Here is a 21,841-nt window from a genome sequence, read left to right on the forward strand (position 1 = left end):
CCCTATACAAGGAGTTAGTGTGTGTCTGTGGGATCTGATGCGCTGAAACGGCTGCGCTGCATGACTGGGCGTTTTAGCACATGGAGGTGCTCTTTCACCATTTCAGTGTCATTTAGTTGTTTTTGACTTTCATATGCCATCACTAAATGTAATTCAGACATGGTGTGAAAGTCCTTGGTAATTTACTAGCGTTTGGCATTTATCAGGATTCATGTGAGTAATGGAAAACTAGATAGAGAGTGTGACTAAAGTCACAGTGATTTACGCTAGCTGTTACAAACTGGGACGTCTGGACACCATAAACCTATAGATCTGGAACGGTAAGAGATAGAGAATGACACTTAGTGAGGAAAAGTTTCGCCCTGCCGCCCTGAACAAAATTAAAAAAAAAAATAAAAAGACTGATTGAAGAAATCATGAAAATTGAGAGAGTTATAAATGATTGAAAAATATCCCGTTTTTCATGAATCATTCCAGATCAGTGATCCGGATCAGCACCAAAAGTCATATCAACGTAATTCCACCCAGAGATATTCTTCATGTCAATTTTAATGATGATTGGTTGAAAACTGAGGGAGACATAGCGTCCTGAAAAAACTTTAGGAGAATAATAATAAGAATAACTAGATAGATAATGTGACTAAATTCGCAGTGATTTGCACTAGCTCTTACAAACCGGGACGTCTGGTCACTGTCCCCTATAGATCCGGAACGGTAAGAGAGAAAGAATGACGCTTTGTGAGGAAAAACGCCCCTTTTTCATGGATCGTTCCGGATCAGTGATCCAGATCAGCACCAAAAGTCATAGCAACGTAATTCAGCCCAGAGGTATTCTTCATGTCAAATTTGCAGATGATTGGTTGAAAACTGAGGGAGATATAGCGTCCTGAAAATGTTAGGATAATAATAATAATAATAATAATAATAATAAAGTTGAAACATCCTGAGTGAGAGTAACAATTTGCACCAGCACTGCTAGCACAAATTGGGGGGGAAAAAAATCAGCTAACCATTGTTCATAAATCTGGACGGAATTTTAGTTCAGATTGGCCCAAAAAACATTTACACACAACTTTACGCAACAGTTGATAAATGATTTCCACTGTATTTCAGAAGTATTTATAGGTCAATGACTAACCGGCAACAGGCTGTGAATCAGTCAGAGCAAATGGCTTTTAGGTCTTTTTTTTTTTTTTTTTTGCAGGTTATTGTGTGGTGTTGTGTTTTTTTTTCTTTTCTTTTTTTCCATGGATCATTATTTGGGATTTTTTTTTTTCAAAGCTGAACTGCAAGACAAAATCCAATATTACACCAGAATATTATTGTGTTAACGTCCTATATAGTCCTCATGATTAAAGCTAGATGTCCTTTCAATTTCATAACATCAGTGAAATTTAGTTCCCTCTGAAATGTGGTCATTGTGATATATGTTTATTTCTGTAATATCTCACAAAATATCAGGCCGTTCTGTCCTGTGGCTGGGAAGTTATTTAATTTGAGGGGATTAAAGCAAATAATGTGCATGAAATCGCTCGCTTCACGCAGTCAAGCAGACAGAGGAAGTCCGTGTGTGTGTGTTGCGCATGCGCAGGTTTACCTTTGAGTGTGCACTGACAGTTCCATCATTCTGTCGCTAAACAAACAGCTGATCACACCGAGGTGCTCGCTGAGCGCCGATATTTATTAGTTTGGTCCTGCGTTTCCTTTCCTTTGTATATAACATAACATCTTTTCTTCTCGCTTTCTTTCCATTACTGTAGTCAGTCTTTCACGTTTCATTCGCACACTCACGTCCTCCATTTTTCTCTCCTGTTTCAAATTTGTATCCCACAATGCCTTGCGCGAACGGGGAAAGCCCACCATGTGATGTGATGCATGATGTAGTATCTTGTATTGGGTCATGGTGAAGCAGGAAAAAATAGCAGAGAATTTCGAGCCACGTGGAGATAAATTCATTAATTGTTCTTTTTTAAAAAAATAAATAAAATTGGAAGTCTGTGATTCAAATTCAGGAGCTTTCAGTCTACTAAACAAAAATAATTGGATGTCGGGGAAATTCTTTTTATGGCCTACACTTGAAAAATCTGAAAGGCGGTCTAGCTTTAAATTTTAGGAATAGTAAGTAGGAGCCATCACATATTTTCCAAAAAAATTCAGTGATTTCTCTATTCCATAATCGGTACCTGCCTGATTCAGGTTGATGATTAGTCCTGACTTGGATAAGTTGATAATTAAATGAGTGACATGGTTTATTGGAGCAAAGAGAACAAGGTACAGAAGGTGTCAAAGTCCTTCCCGTGCCAGGACCTGATATTCCCAGGAAGTCTCCCGTCCTAGTACTAACCCCAGGCTCTTCTCCATTTCTCTAGCCCTTGACTTCTTCATCTCATCTCATTATCTGTAGCCGCTTTATCCTGTTCTACAGGGTCGCAGGCAAGCTGGAGCCTATCCCAGCTGACTACGGGCGAAAGGCGGGGTACACCCTGGACAAGTCGCCAGGTCATCACAGGGCTGACACATAGACACAGACAACCATTCACACTCACATTCACACCTACGCTCAATTTAGAGTCACCAGTTAACCTAACCTGCATGTCTTTGGACTGTGGGGGAAACCGGAGCACCCGGAGGAAACCCACGCGGACACGGGGAGAACATGCAAACTCCGCACAAAAAGGCCCTCGCCGGCCACGGGGCTCGAACCCGGACCTTCTTGCTGTGAGGCGACAGTGCTAACCACTGTCTGTTATATAGCTTAGGGTTACAGTAGGGGGCTGGCTCTTTGGTAACTGCAAGAGTTTGAGTTCCTTCTCACGTCTGTATTGTGGTGCCTCACCAGATGGCAGTAGGTACCATTTTTATGATGGTCTTCGGTTTGGTATGAATTGACCTCGAGTAGAACTCGCAATCTCCTGATCTCAAGAGGCGGACACTCGCCTCTCGGTCAGCTCACACTAAATAAGGTGTAGCGTGTATGAAAAATCAGTAGCCGGACCTGACCAAACCGTTCTCCTTGCAGTGTGCTCTACATCTCTCTCCATCGCTATGAAGAAGGCTCGTTCTTCCCCTGCTCAGAGGACGCCAATTACGATAAAGTGGGCCGAGGGAAGGGTGTGGGTTACAACGTGAACATTCCCTGGAACAGAGCCAAGATGGGTGACTCGGAATACCTAGCCGCCTTCCACCATGTAGTGATGCCGATAGCACGAGAGGTGAACACGCACACATACACGTAAACATCTCGATTACGTCTTAATTGCGTTTTGAAGACGTTCTGATTTCTGTGTTGTCACGCAGTTTGCTCCGGAGCTGGTGCTGGTGTCGGCCGGGTTTGATGCCGCTCGGGGCGATCCTTTAGGGGGGTACCAAGTGACCCCGGAGTGCTACGCCCACCTCACACACCAGCTGCTGAGTCTCGCAGCAGGACGAGTGCTTGTCATTTTAGAGGTGAGTGACAATTTAATGCTTTCTCAACAAAACGCCACTTCTTAAACCCGATCCTCGTTTTTCTAATTAAATTTACTCAATAATGAAATAAGTTTCAGGACTCAAAGCTGTCTTGTGGCACTGATTCCTTTATATACTCAATAATTACTGATTTACTAATTACTGCACTAAGTACAGAGTATACTGGAGTTGTGCAGTATAAAAATATAACATCAATATCATAATCAATTATGTAAGAGTCCACTATCTTGATATCGCGGGTAGTATGTTGTTATAACCCCCCCATTTTTAAACCTTGAGGATGGAACACTTGAAATTTTTTGGGTTCTCTGAAACATCGCAAGCTTCGTTTTTATTTGTTTTTTTTTTTGTCAAAGAGAAGAGAAAACGACAGGCTGCTATAAATGTATAAAACGTCCAAAGTGGCATCTTTGATAAATTGTACACTAGTAATCAGTGGCAGGTTGCTGCGGTATAAGAGGAATAAAACATTTCAGGATGTGCTGTTATTGAAAATAATCAACTTCATGTTGGAAGCAGCTTCACGTCTGGCTGCATCACACCACCCCGCTGTTTAAAGTTGAACTGAAGGCAAATTTATGATAAATTTTATTTCTCATTTTATTAAATATCGGAATGCATTTTTGATCGCTATTTTGTCACTGCTAGAGCAAGTTATGAGTGTTTGAAATATGCTCTGTAATATATCAGTCCATATGTCAAAGCAATGGCCGTAAACGAGATTCGTTGAGACCTGTACGAGACATCGTAGGACGGAAGTAAAACGTACAGCGGAAATCAAAACGACCAACTGTTACGCAGGAAAAGTTGCTGGTTCGTAGAGAGGAGCGAGAGTTTCAACTGCGGAGGGAGTTAGAAATAAAGAAATTGGAGGCAGACACATCTATTAGAATGCGTCAGCTAGAGTTGCAGAGGGGTGAAACCGGGTTTAAGGGCTACCTCGGCAATGATTTCTTACTCTGGCGAGCGGCTGTCATCCGAATCTGCAAGTACATTTGACGTAAGGGTTGTTTTACAGTCAGGGTACGCAAGCTAAAAATCTATGGAATCAATTTTGTGCCAAAATGTTCATACAATACTTTTGAAATATCAAACAAAAATGACAAATCAAAATACAAAAAAAAAGTAAATTTTTTTAGACTGGCAAACAAATTCTCAGCCTCCCAGGGAAAGTTTACTCCAGGGTACTGGAGAGGAGAATTCGACCAATAGTCGAACCTCGGATCCAGGAGGAACAATGCGGTTTTCGTCCTGGTCGCGGAACACTGGACCAGCTCTATACCCTTCATAGGGTGCTCGAGGGTTCATGGGAGTTTGCCCAACCAGTCCACATGTGCTTTGTGGATCTGGAGAAGGCATTCGACCGTGTCCCCCGTGGTATTCTGTGGGGGGTGCTTCGGGAGTATGGGGTTCGGGGCTCTTTGCTAAGGGCTGTCCGGTCCCTGTACGAACGGAGCAGGAGTCTGGTTCGCATTGCCGGCAGTAAGTCAGACCTGTTCCCAGTGCATGTTGGACTCCGTCAGGGCTGCCCTTTGTCACCGGTTCTGTTCATAATTTTTATGGACAGAATTTCTAGGCGCAGCCAGGGTCCGGAAGGAATCCTGTTTGGGAACCACAGGATTTCATCTCTGCTTTTTGCGGATGATGTTGTCCTGTTGGCTTCTTCAAACCAGGACCTTCAGCATGCACTGGGGCGGTTTGCAGTCGAGTGTGAAGCGGCTGGGATGAGAATCAGCACCTCCAAGTCCGAGGCCATGGTTCTCGACCGGAAAAGGGTGGCTTGCCCTCTCCAGGTTGGTGGAGAAGTCCTGCCTCAAGTGGAGGAGTTTAAGTATCTCGGGATCTTGTTCACGAGTGATGGAAGGATGGAGCGTGAGATCGACAGGCGGATCGGTGCAGCCTCCGCAGTGATGCGGTCACTTTACCGGTCCGTCGTGGTGAAGAAGGAGCTGAGCCAAAAGGCGAAGCTCTCAATTTACCGGTCGATCTACGTTCCGACTCTCACCTATGGTCATGAGCTTTGGGTAATGACAGAAAGAACAAGATCGCGGATACAAGCGGCTGAAATGAGTTTCCTTCGCAGGGTGGCTGGGCGCTCCCTTAGAGATAGGGTGAGAAGCACAGTCACTCGGGAGGAGCTCGGAGTAGAGCCGCTGCTCCTCCACATCGAGAGGAACCAGCTGAGGTGGCTCGGGCATCTTTTTCGGATGCCTCCTGGACGCCTCCCTGGGGAGGTGTTCCAGGCATGTCCCCCCGGGAGGAGGCCCCAGGGAAGACCCAGGACACGCTGGAGGGACTATGTCTCTCGGCTGGCCTGGGAACGCCTCGGTGTTCTTCCCGAGGAGCTGGCCGAGGTGTCTGGGGAAAGGGAAGTTTGGGCTTCCATGCTTAGACTGCTGCCTCCGCGACCCGGTCCTGGATAAGCGGAAGAAGACGAGACGAGGCAAACAAATTATTTGTGTAATCGTGCAAAATATCAGTCTATTACTCTTCAGAAACCTTTTATTTTTGTTCCGCGTCTTTCTCAGTTTTGTCTGACGTAATTAATTTTGGTTGCGATTCCAGCGTTCTCGTTTGCGCTCCCTGACTTTTTGCTTGCAGTTTTGGCACAAACTTCATGTGTGGGTGGGCTGTCCAGGAATGCATTCCCATTGGCTAACTTGTGTTTGACTGACAGCTACGCTCAGCCATTCCCTACTCGGATTCTGGCGGACTGTTTGACGAGTGACCAAGCCATTGACGGTAAACAAGGATCGAGTGGACTTCAGTGGTGACTATGATACTGAATTAATTCAACAAAGTGTAAATTCAGTATCATAGTCGCCACTGAAGTTTGTTTGATATTTCAAAAGTATTGTATAACATTTTGGCACAAAATTGATTCCATAAAAATCACATTTAACACTTATTATCTTCAATATCAAAAGGCTTGACTAAATAAACTTGGTTGTTTATTGTAGCCCTGTGATAGCTCTATTTACCATGCAAAAAAAATTTGGTGATAACGTTATTTTTGGTGAATGTATGGCAATGTGTCATATTTAGCAAAATTACTCGTGTCATTTAGAAAAACTGCTTTTTTGACCACAGGTAGCTCCAAAAGGGATGCACTTAAATCATTCTTTATACCATAAAACAAATATTTGGTTCCATATCATTGGAAACATAGTTAAGTTTTAATGTTGAATGCCAGTAAGTTTTCAGACTATTTTGATCAAATTAGTATGTAATTGTGTCAAAAAAATGTCCTCTCCGAGACAGCTAATTTTTCAATATAAAATAACATATCTAAAATGATTATTTTCATCCTAAAATGTGGTCAAGATATTGGGACATAAATATTAGAGACAACTAACACAAAGCTTACAGCCTTATATTTAAAAGCACTATGGAAGTAGTGGACTCTGAATTGTCAAAAAAAAATGTCCACTCCGAGAATCACTTCATTTGTTTCTCCCAGCCCTGCTTAAAGCTACACTTAATCTTGTTATAATACAAACTATTACACATGCCTATCTGTTCTTTAACTTGTCCTTCACTTAAAAACTGGTACAAGAACCAGTTTGAATCAATTTGAATTTTGGACCCCTGTGACACAAACTTTGTACCCTGATTGTACAACCCCGATTCCAAAAAAGTTGGGACAAAGTACAAATTGTAAATAAAAACGGAATGCAATAATTTACAAATCTCAAAAACTGGTATTGTATTCACAATAGGACATAGACAACATATCAAATATCGAAAGTGAGACATTTTGAAATTTCATGCCAAATATTGGCTCATTTGAAATTTCATGACAGCAACGCATCTCAAAAAAGTTGGGACAGGGGCAATAAGAGGCTGGAAAAGTTAAAGGTACAAAAAAGGAACAGCTGGAGGACCAAATTGCAACTCATTAGGTCAATTGGCAATAGGTCATTAACATGGCTGGGTATAAAAAGAGCATCTTGGAGTGGCAGCGGCTCTCAGAAGTAAAGATGGGAAGAGGATCACCAATCCCCCTAATTCTGCGCTGACAAATAGTGGAGCAATATCAGAAAGGAGTTCGACGGTGTAAAATTGCAAAGAGTTTGAACATATCATCATCTACAGTGCATAATATCATCAAAAGATTCAGAGAATCTGGAAGAATCTCTGTGCGTAAGGGTCAAGGCCGAAAAACCATACTGGGTGCCCGTGATCTTCGGGGCCTTAGACGGCACTGCATCACATACAGGCATGCTTCTGTATTGGAAATCACAAAATGGGCTCAGGAATATTTCCAGAGAACGTTATCTGTGAACACAATTCACCGTGCCATCCGCCGTTGCCAGCTAAAACTCTATAGTTCAAAGAAGAAGCCGTATCTAAACATGATCCAGAAGCGCAGACGTCTTCTCTGGGCCAAGGCTCATTTAAATGGACTGTGGCAAAGTGGAAAACTGTTCTGTGGTCAGATGAATCAAAATTTGAAGTTCTTTATGGAAATCAGGGACGCCGTGTCATTCAGACTAAAGAGGAGAAGGACGACCCAAGTTGTTATCAGCGCTCAGTTCAGAAGCCTGCATCTCTGATGGTATGGGGTTGCATTAGTGCGTGTGGCATGGGCAGCTTACACATCTGGAAAGACACCATCAGTGCTGAAAGGTATATCCAGGTTCTAGAGCAACATATGCTCCCATCCAGACGACGTCTCTTTCAGAGAAGACCTTGCATTTTTCAACATGACAATGCCAAACCACATACTGCATCAATTACAGCATCATGGCTGCGTAGAAGAAGGGTCCAGGTACTGAACTGGCCAGCCTGCAGTCCAGATCTTTCACCCATAGAAAACATTTGGTGCATCATAAAACGGAAGATACGACAAAAAAGACCTAAGACAGTTGAGCAACTAGAATCCTACATTAGACAAGAATGGGTTAACATTCCTATCCCTAAACTTGAGCAACTTGTCTCCTCAGTCCCCAGACGTTTACAGACTGTTGTAAAGAGAAAAGGGGATGTCTCACAGTGGCAAACATGGCCTTGTTCCAACTTTTTTGAGATGTGTTGTTGTCATGAAATTTAAAATCACCTAATTTTTCTCTTTAAATGATACATTTTCTCAGTTTAAACATTTGATATGTCATCTATGTTCTATTCTGAATAAAATATGGAATTTTGAAACTTCCACATCACTGCATTCCGTTTTTATTTACAATTTGTACTTTGTCCCAACTTTTTTGGAATCGGGGTTGTAAAACAACCCATAAGTAAAAATATTTCCTTGGTCCCTGTTTTTCGAGAATCGGAGGTTGAATCTTATTGTAGTGCGTTTGAGCCCATTGCTGCTGCTCTGCATTGGCCGAAAGATGTGTGGGCAATACTTTTGCAATGCAAGCTGGTTGGTAAGGCTCAGGAGGCTTCTTGTTCTCTCTCTATTGAAGACAGTCTTGTCTATGAGAGAGTAAAAAGTGCTATTTTGCGAGCATATGAGCTAGTACCAGAGGCGTATAGACAACGTTTCCGGAGTCTTAGGAAAAGCTCAAGCCAGACTTACCTAGACTTTGCTAGAGAGAAAGGAATCCTCTTCGACAGGTGGTGTGCAGCATGTAAGGCTGAAGACCTGGCCTCATTGCGTGAGCTGATGTTGCTCGAGGAGTTTAAAAACTGTGTGCCGGAGCGTACTGTGGTTTACTTAAATGAACAGAAAGTAATTGCGCTGCAGCAGGCCGCCACTTTGGCGGATGAGTTTGCTCTCACGCACAAAAATGTTTTTAATAAATCTGATTCTTATTCCCACCGTGGTTTTACCCGTAAATCTGGCGACACACAGGCCAGTGCGTCTTTGTCAGCTGCTACGGCAGAGAAACAGTGTTTTTTCTGTCACAAGCCTGGTTGCATAGTTGCTGACTGTATGGCATTAAAACGAAGACAGCAGGAGTCAGCTTCAAGGCAGCCTAAGGGTGTGGGGGTAATTAAAACAGTGTCTCCCACTGATCAGTCCATCGCTCAGAAAGTGCCTGATGAGTGTTTTAAACTTTTCACGTTTACTGGATTTGTGTCTCTCACAGGAAAGTCTGAGGACCAGTGCCCAGTCACAGTGTTGCGAGACACCGGTGGCTCACAGTCTTTCATCCTCTCCAGTGTCCTGCCCTTGAGTGCTACATCTGCCTGTGGCATGAGTACCATAGTGAGAGGTATTGGGATGGATTTCGTGCCTGCACCCCTCCACCGCATTTAGCTTGGTTACTGGTTTCTTTCCAGTAGGGGTCCTCACTTGTTTTCCTATTGACGGCATTGATTTCATCATGGGAAATGACATCGCTGGGGGTAAAGTCTTTCCTGCTCCTGTGGTTACTGATGTTCCTATTTCTGGGGGAGGACAGGATGACCTGGCTCTATGTCATCCAGATGTTTTTACAGTTTGTGCTCTGACGAGAGCTCAAGCTAATAAGCAGGTCTCAGACGTTGATTTGTCTGATTCACTGTTTGCTTCTGTCTCGACAGAGGAAAAGCTGCTACCGGTTGGTGAGTTGAACCTCACAGCATTAAAGCCAAGAGGTTTGATAGAACCTATCACTGCTCCTGGGGTATCACTGCCACTGACCCGTGAGGCGCTCATCAGTGCCCAGAAAGATGATCCATCCTTAGCCAGGTGTTTCACAGCAGTCGTTAAGGACATTAGCGAGTGCAAGGAAAAGCAGTCATTTTTTATGGATAATGCCGCATTGATGCGCAAGTGGGTTTTACGACCAGGTGAAGCAGGAGACGTTTTAGGTTGGGATTGGGGCACAGTATACCAGATAGCCATTCCTGTTGGTTATTGGCAGCTGTACTCGAACTTGCACATGAGCATAGGTGGTCTGGTCATCTAGGTGCGACTAAAACATATGATCGGATCCTGAGACATTTCTTTTGGCCAGGAATGAAAGCTGATGTAGTGCCCTTTTGTAAGACTTGCCGTACCTGCCAAATTGTGGGTAAGCCTAATCAAATGGTGCCTCCAGCCCCTCTGCAACCCATTCCTGCTGTTGGTGAACCCTTTGAGCATGTTATTGTCGATTGTGTTGGCCCACTGCCTGGAACAAAGTCTGGTAACCAGTTTTTATTAACTGTAATGTGTGTCTCCACTTGTTTTCCAGAAGCAATTCCCTTGCGAAAATCATAAATGCATTGACAAAGTTCTTCACCACCTTTGGTTTACCGAAAAAAGTGCAGACGGACCAAGGTACCAATTTCCTTTCAAAGACTTTTAAACAGACCTTGCAATCTTTGGGCATTTCTCACTCAGTGTCCAGCGCATATCACCCAGAATCACAGGGCATACTTGAATATTTGCATCAAACACTGAAGTCGATGCTGAGGAAGTACTGCCTTGATACAGGGAAAAACTGGGATGAGGGGGTCCCCTTTGTTCTCTTTGCTATACGGGATGCAAAACAGGAGTCCCTTGGGTTCAGCCCAGCTGAACTGGTATTTGGTCACAATGTATGCGGCCCGCTTAAGGTATTGAAAGAACAGTTCATGCCTAGTTCTTCCTCAAAATGCAGTGTGCGAGAGTTTGTGTCACAGTGTAAAGAACGTTTGCATCATGCATTTTCCTTGGCAAAAGAAGCCCTCTCCTCCTCGCAGGAGAGTATGAAGAAGCGCTTTGACAAGAAAGCAGTTGAGCGACAGTTTCAGCCAGGTGATCAAGTTTTAGTCCTATAGATAGTTTTCACTGACGTCACGGCATTCCGGGGAACACCCCCCAGCTGCCATCTTGGAGGGCAAACAAAACGGACCATCGCCACTACCGGCTACGTTATCTCGGACGAATTTATGAAGTTGTATAGTCAGTTTTCTAAAATAAAGATCAATGTCGGCAAAATCAAGCAAACAGAAGTATATAGATACTTTAGACGACATCTCACGACAACGGTATGCAGCCAAACTGGCCTTGATTGGGGGAATTGACGCCTACGAAGTGGACAAAGATGCATTTTCAAGTGACTATGCAGGGCTGCCAAAGCCTGAAACTGCCAAAGCCTGCTCCAAAGCCTGAAACTGACTTCATCAAACTTTAAAGGCTGTCTGATATATACAACTTTATATATTCACAGCGCGCCTTTTGGCGGATGCCGCCTGAATCGCGCAGATCCGATTTTTTTTTTTTTTAGGGGGGGCGTTGGAGTGTCTGATTATAATTTCAAAGTAAATTCTGTATTAAAATTACTAAATAGGCAAATCCGTTACAGTCCATGAAACAGGAAATAAGGATGAGAAAAAAACAGTTTAAATCGGGAAGTTGCGCACATTTGCGCAGTCCTGCACATCGCTCGGGCTGCGCAAATGTGCGCAGCTTCCCGATTTAAACTGTTTTTTTTTCTTATCCTTATACTTCCTGTTTCATGGACTGTAACGGAGTTGCTTATTTAGTAATTTTAATACAGAATTTACTTTGAAATTATAATCAGACACTCCAACGCCCCCCCCTAAAAAAAAATCGGATCTGCGCGATTCAGGCGGCATCCGCCAAAAGGCGCGCTGTTTGCATCCCAAACACAAATCAAATCATACAGAATAGACCTAAAATGTTTTTCAAAAATGACCCTTGCGTGAGTGAAGTGACAAGTTTCAAATAGAAACGTGACAAATGAGTGATATTAAGTGTACATTACAATGTAAACGTACACTCAGCGGTTCCAGTTAGGCATCCTCCAGAGATTGTTCACACGATGTTTTGGTTTCCAAAAACAAACTTAAACACAATTGATTGTTTATTTAAACAACTTACCACTTATAAAATGATCGGAGCAGACTTTGCTGTGTTTGGAAGGCTGATAATCCTTGCGGTTGATTCTCGCAAGCCATAGATTTCTCCTTTGTATGCTGAGTTTCTTTGCTGCCTTAGTGCTCCCGTACAGTGGGAATTCCATAAAAGCTCCGCTTGACATCATCATCTGACCTATTACGACAGCCGTGAATACAACAGGTGTGCACCATTGCTAGCTTTAAATAGTAGTAATGTAACTATAAATGTAAATAATATATAAATGAATGTAACTCGCGCGCTACAATGTGTGCTCAGTGACCCGTACGGTAAGCTAGCCCTCCAAGATGGCCGCCACCAGGGAATCCCCGACTCTGTGACGTCATGTGAAAACTATCTATTGCCAATGCCTGGCTCTGCTCTTTCTGCCCGTTTCTTAGGTCCATATGTGGTAAAAAGTAGAGTGTCTGATACAGATTATGTCATCTACACCCCTGAGCGAAGGAAAAAAAAAACACGATTGTGCCATGTTAACATGCTCAAACCCTATCATTCCAGGGAAGCTACTCAGGGGGAGCAGGAAAAAACTCCGGAGACTGCTGCCCCTGGTGAGACATCTGCCTCCTTGGTTTGTGTAGGATCTTTGTCTGATGATTTCTTGGTTTCCATCCAAGATGGCGCCGCAGACGGCTGCCACGGGACTTTGCTCTCTTGTACTTTCTATGTTTTTGTGTAATTGTTGTGTTAATTCTTCTCCGTGCTTCACGGAATGCTGCGCTGAGGGTTTTTTTTTAATGCCTACACATTCCGGTCCTGATAGGAGCGAAATGTGTGGGTGTTTTTTCCTCTCATCTCTCATATCTCAGCCTCTCCCTTCCTGACAAGCCTCTCTCCTGCTTTGCTTCTGCGGACTCGTCTTGTCTGAGAGACCCTTCCTGCACTGTTCTCCGAATCAAAATTATGGATTTGATCAACTGGTCAATTCACGCAATTGACACAATCTTCTTGATGAGAAGTCTGGTTTGGGGGGTCCTGCCGGAACGTTTGCAGCCGGATACACCATGGATGCCTGGGAGAGGTGGTGTGCTTGGTGATTCTTTCCGTGGAGGACATTGAGGATATTTACCTATTCGGAACCATGATCACAGGATTTTTGCTGATTGGACTTGGCATTGCCCTGGTGTATCGAGGAAATTAGTTAACAGTGGCAGCTGTTCAAAGCCCCACAAAGCTGCCCGACATGATTGAGGCAGTGGGCAGAGCTGTCGGCACTCAGACTGTGGCTATTCAGAACTTGAGTCGCAACATTGCTAACATCACGGAGAAGTTGATGGCTTTGCAAAGAGAAATGGATCATTTTGGTGGCCAGATTGGACAAGCAGGTTAAGCGAAAAAGGACACCTCTACCCATCTTAAGTCTAAACAAATTCTAATCTTATCTTGGCTCTCCCAGCCAGCACTGCCTTCAAGGCTGTCGCTGTAGAAACGCGATTCTCCCCCTGGAGTTCACTGCAGTGAGACTGTGTGTGTGTGTGTGTGTGTGTGTGTGTGTGTGTGTTTCTCTATACTTTCTGTCTGTACTATGAAAGCTAAGTCGAACCGGAGTCAAATTCCTTGTGTGTGCAACATACCTGGCAATAAAGTGCTTCTGATTCTGATGGTTTGAGAGGGTTAACTGACAGTCAGCCGTGTGGTAGATTTTCAAATTCTGAGTTTCTGTCTAACATAGAAACCCATTTGTCCTATCTTCCTAAGTGTCAGAGGGATGATGTTACACTCCTTCACTCCTACCCCGCTTTGTTCAATGATGTGCCATCATGTACAAGTGTGTTACACCATGACATTGATGTCAGTACTGCTGTCCCCATTAAGCAACATGCCTACCGCTGTCCTATAGAAAAGAGGGAAATAATGAAGGTAGAGGTTAAGTATCTGTTGGAAAATGGTTTAGCCAGTTGCAGTCCTTGGAGTTCCCCATGTTTGCTGGTTCCTAAGTCTGATGGCACCCATCGTTTCTGTACAGATTTCCGTAAGGTTAATACAGTTACAGTACCAGATTCCTTCCCATTGCCTCGCATGGAGGACTGCATTGACAACATTGGCCCAGCAGTGCTCATTACTAAACTTGATCTGCTCAAAGGATACTGGCAGGTTCCTTTACAATACAAATAAATAAATAAACTTGACTTTATCACCCAGAGCCTCTGACATTGCCGCGTTTGTGACACCTGACCATTTCCTGCAATACATGGTTATAGCGTTTGGCATGAGAAACGCGCCTGCCACCTTTCAGCGCCTGATGCACCTGGTGTTAGGGAATATTCCCCAATGTAATGTCTACCTTGACTATGTTGTAGTGTATTCAAATAGCTGGGCAGACCATATCGCCAGTATGACTTTGGTGTTCCAGCGGCTTGCTGAAGCCTCGTTAACCCTTAATCTTGCCAAGTGTGAGTTCGCTAAGGCCACTGTCACTTACCTGGGGAAACAGGTTGGTCATGGGCAGGTCCATCCAGTAGATGCTAAAGTCACAGCTGTGCTGTCCTATCCAGTTCCCACTACCAGACGTGAACTCCGTCGTTTTCTCGGCATGATTGGCTACTACAGATGTTTCTGTAAAAACTTCTCTGTTGTGGTTGTTCCTCTCACCAACCTGTGTAGTCCTGCTGTTCCTTTTGATTGGAATGATGATTGTCAACATGCCTTTGATGTTGTCTAAGTCTCTCCTCTGTAGCGCTCCAGTCCTGGCTGCACCTAAGTTCTCTCTTTCTTTCAAACTAGAAGTCGATGCTAGTGCCTCTGGAGCCGGTGCTGTATTACTACAGGATGGGGATGGTGGTGTATGCCATCCTGTATGCTACTTCTCGGTCAAGTTCAAACGTCATCAGCTGAACTACTCCACTATTGAAAAAGAAACCTTAGCCATGCTACTCGCCCTTCAACACTTCGAAGTGTATCTTGGCTCCAATTCTTCTCCAGTAATTGTATATACTGATCATAACCCCCTTGTCTTCTTGGCCCAGATGTACAACCATAACCAGCGGTTGATGCGTTGGGCTCTGCTGGCACAAGGCTACAACATTGAGATCAGGCATAAAAAAGGGACAGACAATGTTGTGGCTGACGCACTGTCCTGTGGGTAAGAGGGTTCAATTGAAAAAAAAAAAGGAATGGTGTACACATTGTTGTTATGTAATGTCATTTGTATTTGTATGCCATGTGTATTTTAGCAAACTACCCGCTCGCTCTTATGGGAGGGGGTGTTACGGCTGTGTTGTTGGGTGTGTGTTTTTTTAATGTCTCTCTCCAGGTACCACCCACCGCCATTGCTGTGAGTGGTTAGCTGCGCCGGCGCTTAATTGTTCACCGGAAGTGGCTGTTTTAAAAGACCTGGGGAAACCTACGGACGGGGCCATTGGCCAGACAGCAGTGTGGATGCTGTGTGTGTGCATGCGTGCGCAATTTAACCCTGTATTACAGAGATCACTCTGTGTGTGTTTTTTGGTGTTGTCAGATTACAGCAGTTACGCTGTGTGGATAACTGAAATCTGATTTCTGATAACAGCGATTACGCTGTGCAGGGCCGCGTTAATCCTTGCCGAGACCCTGGGCAGACACCCCCCACCCCCCACCCCCGAGGCCCCACCCCCGCCTGTTGTCAACTGCGCTCAGCAAATTCACCCCCTCAGACGTGCCTGTCTAACTAGACACAGAAACTTAAATAATGACAGTGGCACAATTAGAAATACTATTGAACGATAAAACTTTATATCCATCAACACCTATTTAATCGAGCAAAAGCAATGGTGAAATAGGCAATTGCATGGTGAAAAAAATCCATCAGACATCACGGTTAACAAGTCTGGCTAACTAAAGTTTAGCTTCAAGAAGCCTTTGAATGAGTGAGTCAATGAACAACATGTCAAGAACATAACCGAGGCCTACAACAGTTTCTTTAGTATTCAGAACAAGAACATTCATTTGGTATATAACCGTTCGTTTTCATTTTGGAATCCAGGTGACTTTTAACTTGTGAAAACAAAGAGCGATAACAAAGAAAAATATCTTGCTTCTCAGAAATAAATCTCAAAATGTTAGGCTATGTGAGACATTTCATCCTTTCTCACACGTAATGTCCCAAACAGTAGTGGCACACAGCTTTGCGCATTCAGTTTGACACCCATGGGTCAACTTACAAGGGCACTTTCCTACTTTTCTGGAAAGCGAAGTCATTAATTAAATCATTGAACTCAAGCTGGCGTAGCGTGTGAAGACATGGTGGACAGTGATCATATTGACAATGACGGGTGATATATGCGACGGGACAAGGTGGGCTTCCTTACGGGTGGCGAAATGCATCAAAAAATGTTATCAATCTGATCAAAACTTCTGAAAATATCGTTTCATATTTTCCGATCTCGCTACCTCCGAGGCCCCCTAGTGGCCGAGGCCCTGGGCAGCTGCCCATGAAGCCCATTAGGATAACGCGTCCTTGACGCTGTGTGTGTGTGTGTGTGTTAATAGTGATGTCTCAGTGCGCCTAGGTGCACAACCTTGACTTCATAGGGAGTGGTTTTGGGTTTTGCTTTCCGTTTTGTTGTGACCCTTTATTTTTTTGTTTTCTAAATAAACTCACTCATGTATTTCCGTTTCCCCTCTATTTTGTTTTTCTTCTTCTCTCGGTTGATGTACTTTGTTACCTCCCCATTCCCTGGACTCAATCCTCGGGGATGTAACACCAACATCTGCCAACGTTGTCAAAAGACGCGCGCGCCCTCTTTCGAATGCTGATGTAATCAAGCTGGAAGTTTTGTTTGTTTTGATAGCAATCAGGAAAGTTTGAAAAAAGTAGGCAGTAATCGTCATTTAAACTCGTTTTTGTGCAATATTTCGTTTGGGAAAACAGTTTTCAAAATGGCGGCACTGACACCTGGCTGGCACTTGACGTTTCAAAGTCTCGCACAAGTCTCATGAAGATCACGTGGATAAGCGACGCCTGCCGTGGACCAAACGAACTAAATTTAACACGGCTAAAAACCGAATAGGCCGGTAAGTATAATATTTAATTGCAATTAGTTGCCAATACAAGTCACGATATAAGGTTACTAAAAATGAAAACGTAATTGAATAACACGTTAATTAAGAAATAAAGCAAGTTTACTTCAGTTTTCCTTTAATATTTTCCTAAAAGCATACCCCATCTTGATTCCCCCCTGACCTTCACCGAGACTTAAAAAGTGCATTTACATTTGGGGATCCTGTTGTTATGGGAAGCACCTGATGCTGATTTGAGTGCAATCAGCACGCGCATATAAGGACGCTGTTTTTACAGAGACTTTGCGAAGTATTCTATCAGGTATGCGGTGGTGGACGGATGTAAGTGCAGGAAGAGTGTATTAGCAGGCGCAATATTTACAAAAACAAAACATAAGGCAAGGTCAGAGTAACAAAACACAAACGAAACCAAACCAGTGTCATAAACATGGCTAGAAACAAACATGATAGTGATAATGGTAATACTTCACAAAGTCTCTGTGAAAAACAGTGTCCTTATATGCGCGTGCTGATTGCGCTCAAATCAGCATCAGGTGTTTCCCATGACGACTGGGTCCCAAGAGCAAGCACAATGCGATCCGTGAGCGAGTGCAGCCGCTCGAGCTGCGCCAGGTTCAAGTGCGCGAAGGCGTGACAGTTAAGTGTTCACCTGCTGTGTAACCACAACTTTTAGCTCACCTGTTAGATCACCATGCATTGCCACCATCTCATTTTCATCAGTAACCCATCACAAAGCTTCTCGAGCTGTAGTGTGACCGGAGCTTATGTAATCTGTTTCACGTGACGGTTATTAACTTACCACGAATGTAGATGATCTCCATCGTGGGCTGCTCTGCATGACTCTGCTTGGGTCAGCTGATTGTTGTGATTGGTGCCGTTCCAAACATGCCAACATTGGAGTTGCCATGTGGACAAACTACGCAATAATAACTCTCATAACATGGTTGAAGGATTCATCTTCCATCTCTGTTTCTTTTTTAATTATAATTTATCACGCTTTATAAACACCGATACGGGTTTATCTGCAGTTAACTCATATCAGCTGATAATATCACACCGAATGTCTAGTATAGATCAGTCAGCGTTACCATTCAAGAATGTTCCACTTTCAGATTCTTCTTACACAACATTCATTCCCTGGGAGGTTGACCGTCAACAGTTTGTGCATTAATTCCTCGTCGGGTCATTACGTCTCAGTGCGAGGAGTGTTACAACAAGGAAAGCACTAAATCATGCACAGTAATGAGTCCCGTGGGTCCAGTCTCAAAAGCCACGGTTTAGTATTTTATTTATTTGCATCATGCACACTGTATACAAGAGCAGCTGGGCTTCAGTGTAATGTGCACTTATCGACAAATCAATATGCTACGGTTATGACGTTGTGTAGTATAAAAAGAATGATTTGGTTTTGAGTTGATAAGAGGACAGCACTGGCACAGGATTACATACAGGACACCTTTTCAATGGAATAAAAATGTGTTCTATTCCCTTCTAGCGGGTTTCATTCATTTGGTTTGATAGCATGCAATATTGTTAGCATATCGATTATCCTACGTGTATTACGTCACTCTAGCCAATGGAAAATGAGCGTTGAGTATGGTTTACGATATTACACGGTTGTCAGGACAACATGATGTCACACGTTGGAGATGTAAAACTTCCACACTAGCGAGTGAGCGACTGGGACAATTTGGAAACAAACATGGCCGCCAGGTTTGCTTTGTTAAATACAGAAGATTTTGAGAGAATTTTGAAAGAGAGACGCGTCGAACACCTGAAAGGAATGTGTATTAATAATAATAATGGCGTTGAGCGGTATATCAGATATATTCCATTCAGCTACTCGTCTTTGACTTGTTCAATATCATGCTAGCTGAATGGAATATATCTGATATACCACTCAACACCAGCCATTATTATTAGCTCATCCGTTCGACAGGTGATGAGCTTATGCCGTCGTGTTGTCCGTCGTCCACATTTCACGAAAATCATTTCTTCTCTCAATTTTTCATCGATTTCTATTCTTTTTGGCAGGAAGGTCGGTCTGCCTGGGGTGCATATACAGTAGCTTCTACCCAGATTTGCATAATTGCAATTAATAATGAAGATGCGGAGTAATCAATCAATCCCTAACGAGCAGTTTCCACACAAATCGCTTCTTCTCCCTCAATTCTTCACCGTTTTTGATTCTTTCTGGCATGAAGGTAGGGGTACCTAGGGTGCATAGAACTTCTATCCAGATTTGCTTAATTACAATTATTAATGAAGTTATGGACTAATTAAGCCTTAATGAGCAGTTCAACAACAACAACAAAAAAATTGCTTCTTCTCGGTCAATTTCTTGCCGTTTTGGATTCTTTCTGGCAAGTAGGTCGGTATTCCTAGGGTGGATATCGCTTCTATATATAGCTTGTATATAGCTTGCAGCATTTATTGTGCAAGGAAGGTGGCCCACTTTAGATCTCTCCTTCTGGACTAGACGGGGCCGGAGTGAGCCACGCCGTCATTGAAGGTCTCGTTACCTCAAGCTAACTTTGAATTCATGTTGTTGTCTTTGACCCAACCAGAAATGGCTCCAAGCTCCTATTTTTTGTAGTTTGAAACATGTTTTGTCTCGTCACAACATCGCTACTATGATACTCAGGTTTGAGGATTGATGACGTTAGCAGAACATAGTAAATTTCTTTCCTCGCAGGTCTTCATCATGTAATCTGACATGACATGAAAAGACAAATAATTACACCTCACAGCCTGTTGTAGAATTCTTTTGAGCTCATATCATACAGTATGACAAGTTATAATCTTAATCGACTAAAATCTCAAGGGTTTTGTCTGACTGTCGTGTTTGAGCAGCTTTGTTTTCACTTGTACTTTTGTATTTTTGATCTTATACACTCAGTCTAAGCAGTAGACTCTTAGATCGTGTCTTTTTTCCCCACACAGGGAGGTTATAACCTCACGTCCATCTCCACATCCATGGCCATGTGCACCAGCATGCTCCTGGGTGACACGCCCCCACTGCTGCCTCCTCTGCCTCCTCCTCACCCCAGCGCCGCCATTAGCATCAACAACGTCCTGCGAGCACACGCCCCCTACTGGAGATCTCTCAGAATACAGAGTGAGGCTGTGACCGCAAAACTAATTCATCAATAAAACACTTTATTCACCTCTTTATTTTATTTTGTTCTCTCTCAGTTCCAGAGTCCCTGCGTTTGTCCTTGCCTTCTCCTAAACCTAAAATCAAGCACACCCCAGCAGGAAAAGGCAGAACTTCTCCTCCTCGGGTCACTCCTGAACAGCAGTACCAGCGTATCCCAGTGACGACTTCACCAGCATCGCCCCCTACTGATCAGGAGGACTCAGGGCTGGATGAACTCACCCAAGGCCTGCGCTCTCTAGACCTGAGCACGTCTACGATATCTGCCAGTTCCAGCCCTGCCTCCATCCCTGTGGGTGGGGCTAGACCTAAAATGAAGCCTAGCCCACAGAGGGATTCCTTAACAGTGCAGGAGGGATCGCCTGTCCGAGGGACTGAAAGCGGTATAGAGGACGGTGATGTAAAAGCTGAGTCCACGCCCATCAAACAGGTAAACTGTAGCATCATTCAGTTTTCGCATTTACCAACTTGAAGTGATGTGGGATGTTTAATTTCTCGATGAAAACATTCATGGCTTCTGTTTCCACGCCTTGCAGTCAGTACAACCGGCGGCTGAAGAATCGCACGCTGGGGCTGTGCGTGATCAGGAGAGTCCTGCGCTGGAGGGAGCGTGTGGTTACACGAAGAAATCCGTCTTTGAGCTTGTGTGTGGAGCCGTGGACATGGCCGGGGTACGGTATCTCTCCCGGGGATGATGAAAAGTTCTCTGTTCCTGTGTGTTGTCTTGTCTTTTGACGCTGCCTACTGTGTAATTAGCTCATCTGGCCGTAAGGACGATTGCCATGGCGTTCCAATAGATGACGTGCAACCATGTGATCAAAATGTGCAACGTCATGAGCGTCCGCCATGATGGTGGATATACAAAGCAACTAGGATGGCAGCCACTGAAAGCGTGTCTGTAAACAGTGCTGAATTTTCTCAGTATTACCATGATTTGAACGGTCAAGCAAAGATTTGATACAAAGATAAGATAGATGTGTGTGGTTTTGACCCAAAAGTCAGACTTTTCTGAAGATAAGACGCTTCTACTGACCATCGAGTACTCAGATATCGCGTTCTATCTGGTTCGGCTGCCGAAGAATCAAGTCCGACCTTGGATGAAACATAGCCCATGTTCTGAGTGGGTGCCCAGTCTGGATTGTTTCTCATCTCATCTCATTATCTGTAGCCGCTTTATCCTTCTACAGGGTCGCAGGCAAGCTGGAGCCTATCCCAGCTGACTACGGGCGAAAGGCGGGGTACACCCTGGACAAGTCGCCAGGTCATCACAGGGCTGACACATAGACACAGACAACCATTCACACTCACATTCACACCTACGGTCAATTTAGAGTCACCAGTTAACCTAACCTGCATGTCCTTGGACTGTGGGGGAAACCGGAGCACCCGGAGGAAACCCACGCGGACACGGGGAGAACATGCAAACTCCGCACAGAAAGGCC

General features: G+C 44.0%; 1 protein-coding gene across 2 annotated transcripts in view; it reads left to right on the top strand.

Annotated features, from left to right (window-relative positions):
• Positions 1-21,841, top strand: part of hdac6 (histone deacetylase 6) — a 73,356-nt gene that overhangs the window by 37,031 nt on the left and 14,484 nt on the right. For both annotated transcript variants that reach the window (XM_060932469.1, XM_060932471.1), the window contains exons 21-25: positions 3,020-3,212; positions 3,298-3,447; positions 20,186-20,360; positions 20,438-20,829; positions 20,936-21,070. In XM_060932469.1, coding sequence (XP_060788452.1) covers positions 3,020-3,212; positions 3,298-3,447; positions 20,186-20,360; positions 20,438-20,829; positions 20,936-21,070 — 1,045 coding nt within the window. The remainder of the gene's footprint in view (positions 1-3,019; positions 3,213-3,297; positions 3,448-20,185; positions 20,361-20,437; positions 20,830-20,935; positions 21,071-21,841) is intronic.

The sequence above is a fragment of the Neoarius graeffei genome, chromosome 10 (genome assembly GCF_027579695.1).
Source record: "Neoarius graeffei isolate fNeoGra1 chromosome 10, fNeoGra1.pri, whole genome shotgun sequence".
NCBI lineage: Eukaryota > Metazoa > Chordata > Actinopteri > Siluriformes > Ariidae > Neoarius > Neoarius graeffei.